General features: G+C 44.5%; 1 protein-coding gene across 1 annotated transcript; it reads left to right on the forward strand.

Moving 5' to 3' along the window:
- Nucleotides 1-1,034: 1,034 nt before the first annotated feature.
- Nucleotides 1,035-10,423, forward strand: LOC306917261 (uncharacterized protein). The gene is made up of 2 exons (XM_079495402.1): nt 1,035-1,276; nt 8,747-10,423. Exons 1-2 carry the CDS (start codon nt 1,210-1,212, stop codon nt 9,595-9,597), a joined length of 918 nt encoding a protein of 305 aa, XP_079351528.1. The 5' UTR covers nt 1,035-1,209; the 3' UTR covers nt 9,598-10,423.
- Nucleotides 10,424-12,264: the final 1,841 nt, after the last annotated feature.

Consider the following 12,264-nt stretch of genomic DNA (forward strand, 5'->3'; position numbering starts at 1 on the left):
CGGCGGAGAGCAGGTGCCTGGTTCCCAGGCCCTGGTTGAGAGTTTTCCAACCCCAGAAAACAGCAGATCTACGGGGCCTCGCGTAGGCCCCTTTCCGCCGCGGACCCCCGCGGACCCCCACCTGGGCACCGCGAGACCCCCGGGAGCGCGTCCGGGACGGCGGCCCGGTTCGAACGAGATTCCCCCCGTGCGAAACGGCCCAGGGACGGCCGAGATGCCCCGCGGACCCCCACCTGGGCACGAGACCGACGGGAGCGCGTCCGGGACGGCGGCCCGGTTCCAACGAGATTCCCCCCGTCCGAAACGGACCAGGGACGGCCGAGATAGGGCCGGGGACCAGGGCGGGTGTCCTCCTCAGAGATTGGGTGCCGGTTCCCTTAACAACCGGAGGCTCCGCCCCCATTCCCTGATTGGTCCATTTACGTACGTCTTCTTCCCATGGTAGATTACTGCCAAAATGACTCCTATATTGAGATGGTCGTAATGAGTGATACGTGACTTTAATGATGGGCGTAATATCAGAAATGGATGGGCGTAATGGATGAAACGTACCTAGTAGTAAGAAATGGATGGGCGTAATGGATGAAACGTACCTACGTACTTATGAATTCATTAGTCGTGATTTTGTATTCGTAATTTTAGGAACTGTAAATTACGTGTGAATTGGATTACAATGGGACAAATAACACGTAGGTCCTTCTAAAGACGTACGTTTCTGTAAAAGTACGTACGTATGAGATTCTATGGTGAAGTGTAATTACGACGCAGGTTGTAAAACTACGCAGATAATAATGGCATTAAATTCACCCCATACACGTGATTTCCGTGATTTTTTGCACACACATTCCCTCTAGGCAGAGGAAGAAATGTAACTTGAACCGTCGGACTTACAGAGGTGTTATTTTCTCTCTCTCTCTCTGCGCACGCACGCACGCACATACACACACACAAATACACCCACACACACACGCACGCACGCAAAACTGTGACCTGTTGAAAGTAGTTACTTCTTCCCAGCATGCATTGCACTGTTTTAGACAGACAAAGAGCGGCGGCCATTAGCTTAGCTCTGTTACAGAATAGGACTGCGGCAAGACCACAACATGTCAGCGAGTAAAGTCACATCCCAGACGGTAAAAGCGGACCTCAAACGTGAACCATCAGAGTGGACCGAAGGAGACGAACTATTTGGGGCTTTTTAAGAGAGAGATGTCGGAGGAACAGATATACCAGGCAGCCATGCTGAAGCAGCCTGTGATAAAGTTACACAGAATAAGTATGTGCATGTTTTCATTATTTTTTTTGTACACTTTGATTTCATCTTCAACAGAAAGCACATGTACACAAATGTTGTCGCTACTCGGTTGAGTAACGGAGTAATGCTTCCTCCTAGGAGTCCTAGCACTAAACTCAAACTGTAGTTAATTGTCTCCACCAGGCCGAAGGCATGGGGAGAGTGTTTTGTACTCTGTCCGTCCGTGTGTGTCCGTCTGTGAACAGCTAATCTCTGGCTTGATCGCAGCCAAACTCTGCACACCCACTCCCTGGATGCCAGAGCTGAACCTCTGCCCTGAAGTTTTCACATGGCCCTGTTATAGCGCCACCAGTGTTTCATTATTGCCTCTCGTACTTCAAGAACGGACGATTAAAGCATTACTCAAGCTGCTTACACTTTATTCACAACGTAGCACGTTTAAAGTCTGGCTCTCTGTCACTCGAGCACGTTCAATCCGCGGCTCTGGTGTTACACTCTAACATGTCCGCGTGGAAACCCATAGCCAACTAACAATCATATTTTTACATCCTTTTTCTTTTCTTTTGAAGTGTAAACTCTTATTCAAATAGAAAAACGCAATAACATCAACAACATCACTTAACCGAAAATAATGTCTCTGTAACAGACATTAGTAAAACACTATTCTGTTCATCAACAACTGAAAATAAATCATTCTCTGAGCAAGTTACTGTGGAAAAATAACAATAGAAATGTTCCTCACCGAAATACTTCTCAAAGGCAAATATTACTCCAACCATATTTTCAGGTACGGTGAGGTTTTTTTCAAATGCAATATCCATTCAACATTTTTTTTTAGTCCAAAGTCACAAAAGTCACATCATTGTCCCTCTGTCCTTTTTTTCCCTTTTTCTTTTTCCTTTTTGTAAGTCCAACCAAAGTCATTTGTTGTCACTCCGTACCGTCAAAGTCCTAGTCACATAACAGCGACCACACATCAGCGTATAGTCCTGCAAATACTTTGGCCTAACAACAGGTCGGCCAGACCTGGTAGTCACAGTCTGTTGTGTGTCACTCATTACTCTGTCAGGGGTCATAACAGTGTCCGGTTCTGTGTGAGTGTCAACAGTCACTGTACGGGCCGTCACACTAGGTACTGTGCCCTGGTCCCGCCTCAGAAGACGCCGATTCCTCCGTAGAACACCTCCATTGTCCAGTCGTATCGAGTAGGACCTGTGGTCAACGGGCTCCACCACTGTAGCCCTCCTCCAGGTCGTGTGTGGTTCATATGGCTGAACTCTAACACGGTCCCCCTGTCTGAGCATGTCCATATCCTTAGCCGTTCTGTAGTATTTCGCTTGCTTCTCCCGCCTGTCGACCTGCTCCTGTGTTGCATGTCTCACCTCAGGTTGTAGAAGACTGTCCCGAGTAGGTAGCAGTGTTCTGGTTCTCCTGCTCAGCACTGCAGTTTCTGAGCCGGGCTTGTAGTCAGGCCTTGAGTAGGTGTGTTGCGGTGATCCAACATAGCCAAGTACGGGTCCTGTCCCGCTGCCTTAGCTCTCAGCATCAGTCGTTTTGCCGTTTTCACAGCAGACTCTGCCTTCCCGTTGCTCTGTGGGTATCCAGGAGACGACGTCTTGTGCTCGAACTCCCACAGCTGACTGAAACGCCGGAACTTTTCGGACGAATACTGAGGGCCGTTATCCGAAAAAAGAAAATGCGGAATCCCCTGACGGGAAAAGTGAGCCTTCAGCTTTCTTATTACAGTACTTTACTTTGTATCAGGAAGGTAGTCAACCTCCCAAAAGTTGGAATAGTAATCCACTGTAATGAGGTAATTCTTATTGCCAAAAGCAAACAAATCTGTACCGACCTTGGCCCATGGCCTACCTGGTACTTCATGTGGATGTAGTGTCTCCTTTTGTTGTTTTGTGTCAACCAACGTGCAAATGTCACATTTCATTATGAATGTCTTTATCTGTTCATTCATTCCCAGCCAGTAGACACATTCTCTCGCACGCCTGAGGCATTCCTCCACCCCCAGGTGAGAGGAGTGAATCCGGTGGGTGATGTCCCTTTGCAGTGAGTACGGGATGACACCTCTCTCACCTGAAGATGATGCCATCCTGCACACTCAGTTCCTCCTGAAATGAGAAGTAGTGCATAATATCCATTGGTGTGTCTTTCTTATGCTTAGGCCATCCATTCTGAATGGTGTTGCTCAGTTTCTGTAGCGTTCCATCACTTTGTGTAGCAGAGCGGATTGTGCTCAGCCTCTCTTCAGAGATAGGCAAGTAGGCCACCATGTTGACTGTCTCAATCTCAGCTTCCACTGTGCTTGTAGATGAGCTCTCTGGTAAGTATGCTCTGCTCAGTGTATCTGCAAGCAACATGTCACGACCTGGGACATAAATTACATCAAAATCATATCTCTGAAGCCTGAGCAGCATACGTTGTAGTCTCTTTGGCGCACTCAACAGCGGCTTCTTGACAATGTTCTCCAAAGGCTTATGGTCACTTTGTACTGTCACTCTCCGGCCATAAGTATATTGATGGAATTATTCCATGCCATAGACCAGTGTTTCCCAACCTTTTTTGTCCCGGGGCACACTTTTCATAGCCTAAAAATCTCGGGGCACACCTAGATATACGGGGGGTGTGCATGTGTGTGTGTGTGTGTGTATGTATGTATGTATGTATGTATGTATGTATATATATATATATATATATATATATATATATATATATATATATATATATGTGTGTGTGTGTGTGTGCTGCTGTCGGGTTCTGGTGGTGTCTTTCTGGAGGTTGCCGCGAAATGTAGAGTCTTCTGGATGCATCTCTTTTTGACTGCTGGTTCCATCTTGTAGTAGCTGTACAATGTGAGTGAGTGCCAAGCTAGGCTGTGCCCCATTTATACAGTAAAGTTGCCAGGCGAGTACAGGTGATTAACATTCCTATGGTCGTTAGAGTCTATTGTTCCGTGGTTGTTGTTGTCGCACGTCTAATTAATTAGACGTGTGACAACAACGACGACGCAACAATAGGAATCCTGCAGCTCAATAGCTATTGCTTTCGGGGGAGGGATAGTGTTAGGGTTAGTGTTACATTTTCGGTCAAATCAGGCGGCACACCTGGACACATCAAACGGCACAGTAAAGTACCGCGGGACACAGGTTGGGAAACACTGCCATAGACAATAGCTAAACATTCTTTTTCAATGTGGGCATAGCCCCTTTCCGTTGGTGTCAGTGCTCTGCTCCCGAATGCTACTGGTTTTCCTTTCTGAGTCAGTGCTGCTCCCAGCCCGTTTCTGAAGCATCACACTGCAATGTCAGTTCCTCTGGTGGGTCATAGTACTTCAGTACTGGTGCTTTGGCTATATTTTCCTTCAGCCTGCTGAATGCTTCTTCATGCATTTCTATCCATTCCCACATATTCTCCTTGTGTGTGAGCTGTCTCAGTACCTCAGTCATCTGACAGGTGTTTGTAGAATTTAGAAAGATAATTTACCATGCCCATCAGTCTCTGTACACCCTTCACGTCAGTGGGTCTCGGCATGTCTTTCACCGCCCTGATTTTCTCGGGGTCCATTTTCAGTCCATCTGCTGTCAGCAGGTGTCCGATGTACGGCACTTCCTGCTGTCTCAACTTGAACTTTCTGCATTCAGTTTGATATTCCTTTCTGCTGAGAAACTGTCTCAATTTTTCATCATGGTCCTTGTAGGCCATCTCTTGTGTGTCACCTTCTCCCGTGATCAACACATCATCCGCAATGAGGTAGATGCCTGGCAGACCCTCCAGCGCTTGTGTCAGCTTCCGCTGGAAAATCTCAGGTGCTGGGCTGATTCCCATAGGCATCTTGAGCCACCTAAATCTGCCAAACGGTGTAGCAAATGTAGTTAGATAGCTCGACGACTCCTCCAATTTCACGTGCCAAAATCCATGTTTGACATCACAGACCACTGAACAAGGCTTTAGCGCCTTGTTCAGTGGTCTAGGATCAATACATATTCGTGGCTTGCCATTAGGTTTCTGGACTGTAAGAAGACTACTTATCCAGTCTGTGCTTTTCTCCACAGGTGTGATGATCTCTCTTCTTTGTAGATCCTGCAGCTCTAACTTAAGAGGAGTCATCATGGCAACCGGGACTCGTCGCTTGGGGAGTTTCACTGGCTCCACCCTCTCGTCGATCTCGATCCTGTACTCTCCTTCGAGGCAGCCATCACCTGTGAACACATCACTGTATTCCTTCTTTGTTTGTTGCATATTTAGACCAACCTGGGCTGATGTCTCTTCAGTCACAATACTGTCAATAGCCAGTATGTTCTCATACTGTACTTTAATGAGTTTCATGGCTTTCTGAAACAGTGGCTGTCTACAGTCCTCATTCACCACCTCAAACTCCAGGCGGTACTGCTTTTGGTTCCTTGGATTTCTCACCTTCACCTTGCATTTTCCAAGTGGAAGCAGTCTGGTCTTGTTGTACATTACTAGCACTGTCCTTGTGCTCTCCAGCTGAGTATCAGGACTCAATAGATTAACAGGGATGACATTACAGCTAGCTCCACAGTCTATCAGAAACTTGACCATCTCCTTGCCGATCAGCATCCCTGCGAAAAGCTGGCTGTTCTTCACTTTGTCATCTCTGGCCTCATTACCAGTCACTGTCATTATCCCTGCAGTGGTGATAGTCATGATGTCCTCATATTCTTCAGTATCCTGTTCAGTTACATGGTGCACTTGTTTTCCTTCGTCTCTGCCTTTATCCAAGGGGCCAGTGAGGCTATTCAACGTTGAAGTGCTGGGCCCTAGTGGTAGGAGGAGGGACTACAGGCGGACCTGTGTATTCATGACCGGGAAACCCCGTGCAGCTGGGCTTTAACATTGAGCGCTCGGTTGCACTTCCGCATTTGACCACCAAAATGTGGTGGTCAAATGTGGAAGTAGACGTTCGGAGACGGTACTTCCGGCAGTCTTCCGGGTGCTTCAAAACGCCACTGAGCAACTTCCACTGACATGAATAGCTGGGGGGGCGGAGCTTCGCGCCAGTTCAGTCTATATCCTTTTATATACTCTATGCCTTTATCCTGTCTGGTTTTACATTTGACAGCAAAGTGATTTTCTTTACCGCACTTTTTGCAGCGTTTTCCAAAGGCTGGACACTTGTTCTTGTCCCTTTTCATGTGTGTTTCCACAGAATGTGCATGAAACTGTATTTGTGTTTTTATCCTGCCATGCTGTCTGTTTCATCATGTGCACTTCTTCAACTGTGTGTCCTGCCAGAGTCCTAATATTTTCACGTGACAGTTCAGTAGCTCTGCACAGCTGTAGGCACAAATTCAGGTTCTCCTCCCTGAGCAATCTCTCCCTCAGTCCAGAATGAATAATGCCACATACTATTCACGTATGAGTGAGTCTTTAATTACTCCAAAGTTGCATGTGCTGGACAACATTCTCAACTCAGTTATCAATGTTTTCATCCAGACCTTGATTTCTCATGAAAAAACGATATCTTTCCACTGTTTCATTTACCTTGGGGTTGCAATGTCCATCAAATCTCTCAATCATGTCCTTTACCGTCCTCCTGGCTGCAGTCACATCACTTATCAGAGTTTCACACAGTTCCCTACCAGTCTCTCTAATCGGGTAGTAAAACAGTTTCACTTTTGTTGTTTCTTCTGCCTGTGGCAAAGAAAGCTCCAAGTAAAGTGTAAACTCCTCTTTCCATGATTTCCATGACTTCGCAAGATTGCCAGTGTCCAAACACAATGTTGATGGGGGTTTCAAACCTTCCATTGCCGACCGACGTGACGAGCCTTTTCTCCAGTACTCTGCTTGTTGTTAGCTGTTTAGCTGCACAGAAAAAGTTCGTTTTTTTACTGTTCTCTTATTCCAAAGTTATTTCCGCTGCCACCATGTTTCATTCTTGCCTCTCGTACTTCAAGAACGGATGATTAAAGCATTACTCAAGCTGCTTACACTTTATTCACAACGTAGCACGTTTACAGTCTGGCTCTCTGTCACTCGAGCACGTTCAATCCGCTGCCCTGGTGTTGCACTCTAACATGTCCGTGCGGAAACCCGTAGCCAACTAACAATCATATTGTTACAACCAGGATGCAGAGTTTTGCAAAACACATTTTTTTAAATGACTCGTTCATATTGTATCAAAATGTCACGCTAATCGGTACACATGATCTCTGTAGTCATGTGATCAACAAGGATCTGTTTGATTTCTCATACTCATCCTGATTGGCTAAGATTGGCTTCCAACGTGCTCCGTTTTGAGCAAAATGCTGCAAATCATGAACATTGTGTGATTTCCATGAAATTTTGCACGCACATTCCTGCTAGGCAGAGGAAGCAATGCAACTTGAAACTTCTCAAATGCAACTTGAAACTTCTCAAATCAGCCTCATGGTGGCGCTATAACTGGTCTATTTGTGTTTTTAACTATAACTGCACCGATCAGTGTAAAACTTTGTATGCACACTCCCTAGAGGCCAAGGAAAAACCTTTGCCCTGTATTTTTCACATCTGCTCTTTATAGCCCCACCAGAAGGCCAACTTATGTAAAACACATTACTCCTTTAGATGTTGATTACATGATTTCTGTAGTCATGTAATCAACAAGGATCTGTTTGATTTCTCATATTCCATCCTCATTGGCTAAGATTGTCTTTCAAAGTTTTCAGGAGTGGCCGCCCATTTTTTACAAAATGCCACAAATCATTAACGCAGCGTCCGATTGCGGTGAAACTGTGCACGCCGCATATTCCCACTATAGGCTGAGGAAGAAATGCCACTTGACTGAAAAAACAAAAAATCCTAACCTGGTGGAGACCTGTGCCCGAGGGGCACTTTTTCTGGTTTAAATTGTGTGTGTGTGTGTGTGTGTGTGTGTGTGTGTGTGTGTGTGTGTGTGTGTGTGTGTGTGTGTGTGTGTGTGTGTTGCTAATACAATTATTTCTATGGGTACGCGGTACTTAACATTTATTTTTCGCTTCCTACTTGGAACTAGGGATGGTTATCGTTAGGATTTGTATGAGTCCAATACCAGATCCGGTTCTGCTTATCGATTACTGTTCCTAACGGTTCCCTATTTCAGTTCCAAAATGGTAGAAAATAACGTAACACATTTGATCCCGTTGACAGGTGTACTCGTCCTGATTAATTAATTAATTTTGTGTAATGCTGGGGTCACTTTTGACGAGTAGGCTCATCTTGAGGCGTTTGATATCGCTATAACATTGCCTTGCTATTTTACATTTTTGCTTTACCGGAGTTTGCTGTTAAATAAATAGCACTTGACTGCGCATTTGTCAGGAACCGATAGGCAGAACCGAAATTGAATTATTTGTATGGGTACCAATCATGTGTTAATTCGGTTCCTACTTGGAACTGAATTTCGGTACCCAATAACCATCCCTAAATACCAACACAGCTTGCATGTTATTTTAAAACATTTTATTTAGCCTATGTTTCTCTCCTCATTCTCCCTCCCAGATGTCTTTCCTGCCCAACTCAAACATGTCTACAGCAGAAAGAGACATCTCAACCAACACCAGAGAACTCATAAAGAAGAGAAGGCCTACCACTGTGACCAGTGTGGGACTAGCTTCAGCCGCAGCAGTCATCTCAAACATCACCAGATAATTCATACAGGAGAGAAGCCCTACCCCTGTGACCAGTGTGGGACTAGGTTCAGCATGAAAAGTACTCTCAAACGTCACCAGAGAATTCATACAGGAAAGAAGCCCTATGCCTGTGACCAGTGTGGGACTAGCTTCAGCCGCAGCAGTCATCTCAAACATCACCAGATAATTCATACAGGAGAGAAGCCCTACCCCTGTGACCAGTGTGGGACTAGGTTCAGCATGAAAAGTACTCTCAAACGTCACCAGAGAATTCATACAGGAAAGAAGCCCTATGCCTGTGACCAGTGTGGGACTAGGTTCAGCCTGAAAAGTACTCTCAAAGATCACCAGAGAATTCATACAGGAGAGAAGCCCTATGCCTGTGACCAGTGTGGGACTAGGTTCAGCATGAAAAGTACTCTCAAAGATCACCAGAGAATTCATACAGGAGAGAAGCCCTACGCCTGTGACCAGTGTGAGACTAGGTTCCGCCTGGAAAGTACTCTCAAACGTCACCAGATAATTCATACAGGACAGAAGCCCTACCACTGTGACGAGTGTGGGAAACGGTTTGGCAGAAACAGTGTGCTCAAAAGTCATGAGAGAATTCATAGTGGAGAGAAGCCCTACCACTGTCACCAGTGTGGTAAACGATTCAGCCAGGGCAATACTCTCAAACGTCATGAGAGAACTCATAGACAGAAGACCAGCTGCCACTGACACACAGCCATGCACATATGCACACGACACACACACACACTCTCCCCTCAATACATCTTCCCCCTGAAGAACGAAGATCTCTTGGAATTCCTTGTAAATTCTAGGCTACCACCCAAAGTACTTGATTACCTTTTTTCTTTATTACATCATCACTTCCAGCGACAGCAGTGGATTAAAGTTACCATGGAAACCATGATGTAATGATGATGAAACTTTGCTTGTTAAGGTCAGGTGTAGTTGTGGAAAAGCAGTGGTTGTAAAGTAATTAAGTACATGTACTCAAGGACTCTACTTGAATAAAATTTTGAGGTTGTTTTTATAATTTTTACTGGAATATTTTCACGTTTCAATATTTTTTTCTCCACTATATCTCAGAGACAATTATTGTACCTTTTATACCACTGCAATTATCTAGGGTCTAGGGTGCACTTGTTGATTTAGTGAGGAGTATGTCATTATTTGTAATTACCAATGGTAATTATACTGACACTTGTGGGTGCAATCTGCATAACCACTAGAGGGCGATGCAAGCCAATGCATCTCAGTGATGTCACAGACCAGCAGTTGTAACCATAAAGCTATAAAAGATAGAGACCGAACCGGAGCGATATCCCTTCAGAGAGCATTTAAATAAATCATTCCCTTTGGTTTATGCAGCAGTGCCAGTGATTTGTCGTCATTTATTGTTTATTTCGGTTATATGTTAATGCTTCTGTATATGTTTATTCTATAATCTGAATGTTTGTGTTTTTATGCTTTATTTTGTTATATAGTTTGACGTTGTGGGATTATTTGTGTGAGAGCCAATAAATCCACCAGTGAGAAAGAACAACCTTGCCTCGTTCTTAGCTGAAGGAGAGACAGTAAATACAGCTCTGGTTTCGGGTCTATAGAGCGTCACAGTCCCGACGACAAGCGGCCCAGAAGATAATCTCCCATTAATTTTCCCCCATTGACGTGAGTATTTATTTAAAGACCTGTAAGCCTCAGACAAAGACGACTCGGATGGTGACAAATCATGACAATAAACACACTTCTTTTGGGGCCGAACAAATAATTAGAAGAAAAACCTATTTTTTCTTCTTTCTAATTATTTATTCGGACCCAACTTTTTTTTAATTGTCTTTATTTGTCAGAATTATCACCACGAGTTGTCTTTGTCCGAGGCTTACAGGTCTTTAACGTCAACGGGAAAAATTTATATGAAATTCTCTATTGGGTCAGTCACTCCCACAGTGGGCTTTCTTGTGTTTTTGTTATTATTTTTACATCATAGTGTCTATTTCAAGTCATGATGATGTACGATGATAAGAGCGCCCCTCACCTCACACGGGTGTGATTTTTTTTTAAATAATACCAAATGTTCAATATTTTGTGAAGGTAGCGCGGCGATGTTGCACAGAGAACTGCGACCCAGAAAGCACATGTACACAAATGTTGTCGCCACTCGGTGGAGTAACGGAGTAATGCTTCCTCCTAGGAGTCCTAGCGCTAAACTCAAACTGTAGTTAATTGTCTCCACCAGGCCGAAGGCATGGGGAGAGTATAATTTTGGTGTGTGTGTGTGTGTGTGTGTGTGTGTGTGTGTGTGTGTGTGTGTGTGTGTGTGTGTGTGTGTGTGTGGCAGCTAACCTCTGGCCAGGACCTTAGTGTCATGATGCGTTCAGCAAAAACGCCAAAAGATTTGGCCATTTTAATGTCGATTTGGCCTTTTTTAACATCGATTTAGAGGAATACAGACATTCCAGACATTTGTGTTTTTAACTATAACTGCACCGATCAGTGTAAAACTTTGTATGCACACTCCCTAGTGGCCAAGGAAAAACCTTTGCCCTGTATTTTTCACATCTGCTCTTATAGCCCCACCAGGAGGCCAACTTATGTAAAACACATTACTCCTTTAGATGTTGATTACATGATTTCTGTAGTCATGTAATCAACAAGGATCTGTTTGATTTCTCATATTCCATCCTCATTGGCTAAGATTGTCTTTCAAAGTTTTGAGGAGTGGCCCATTTTGTACAAAATGCCGCAAATCATTAACGCAGCGTCCGATTGCAGTGAAACTGTGCACGCATATTCCCACTATAGGCTGAGGAAGAAATGCCACTTGACTGAAAAAACTAAAAATCCTAACCTGGTGGAGACCTGTGCCCGAGGGGCACTTTTTCTGGTTTAAATTAAACTGTGTGTGTGTGTGTGTGTGTGTGTGTGTGTGTGTGTGTGTGTGTGTGTGTGTGTGTGTGTGTGTGTGAGTGTGAGTGAGAGAGAGACAGCTGACCTCTGGCCAGGGCTGCCAGGTTTCAGCAAATGGCAAGAGTGTCATGATGCGTTCAGCAAAAACGCCAAAAGATTTGGCCATTTTAATGTCGATTTGGCCTTTTTTTAACATCGATTTAGAGGAATACAGACATTCCAACCTAGAAAATAAATCCTACAATATATGAACATGTATGTATGATTATATGAGCTTTATATGACAAATGCTTTTATAAATCCACATACTGTATATGCACATATTATTAACCCGGATATGGCATAGCCTATATGCAGGATATATTCTGCATAGGCTATATTCGTATATTGGCATGTATATGTTCATATATATTTCCTTTCCATGTGGGGAAACACCCCTGTTTTAAATGCATTAGACCAGTTGTTCTCAAA

This window comes from Electrona antarctica (assembly GCF_951216825.1).
Source record: "Electrona antarctica genome assembly, chromosome: 24".
NCBI lineage: Eukaryota > Metazoa > Chordata > Actinopteri > Myctophiformes > Myctophidae > Electrona > Electrona antarctica.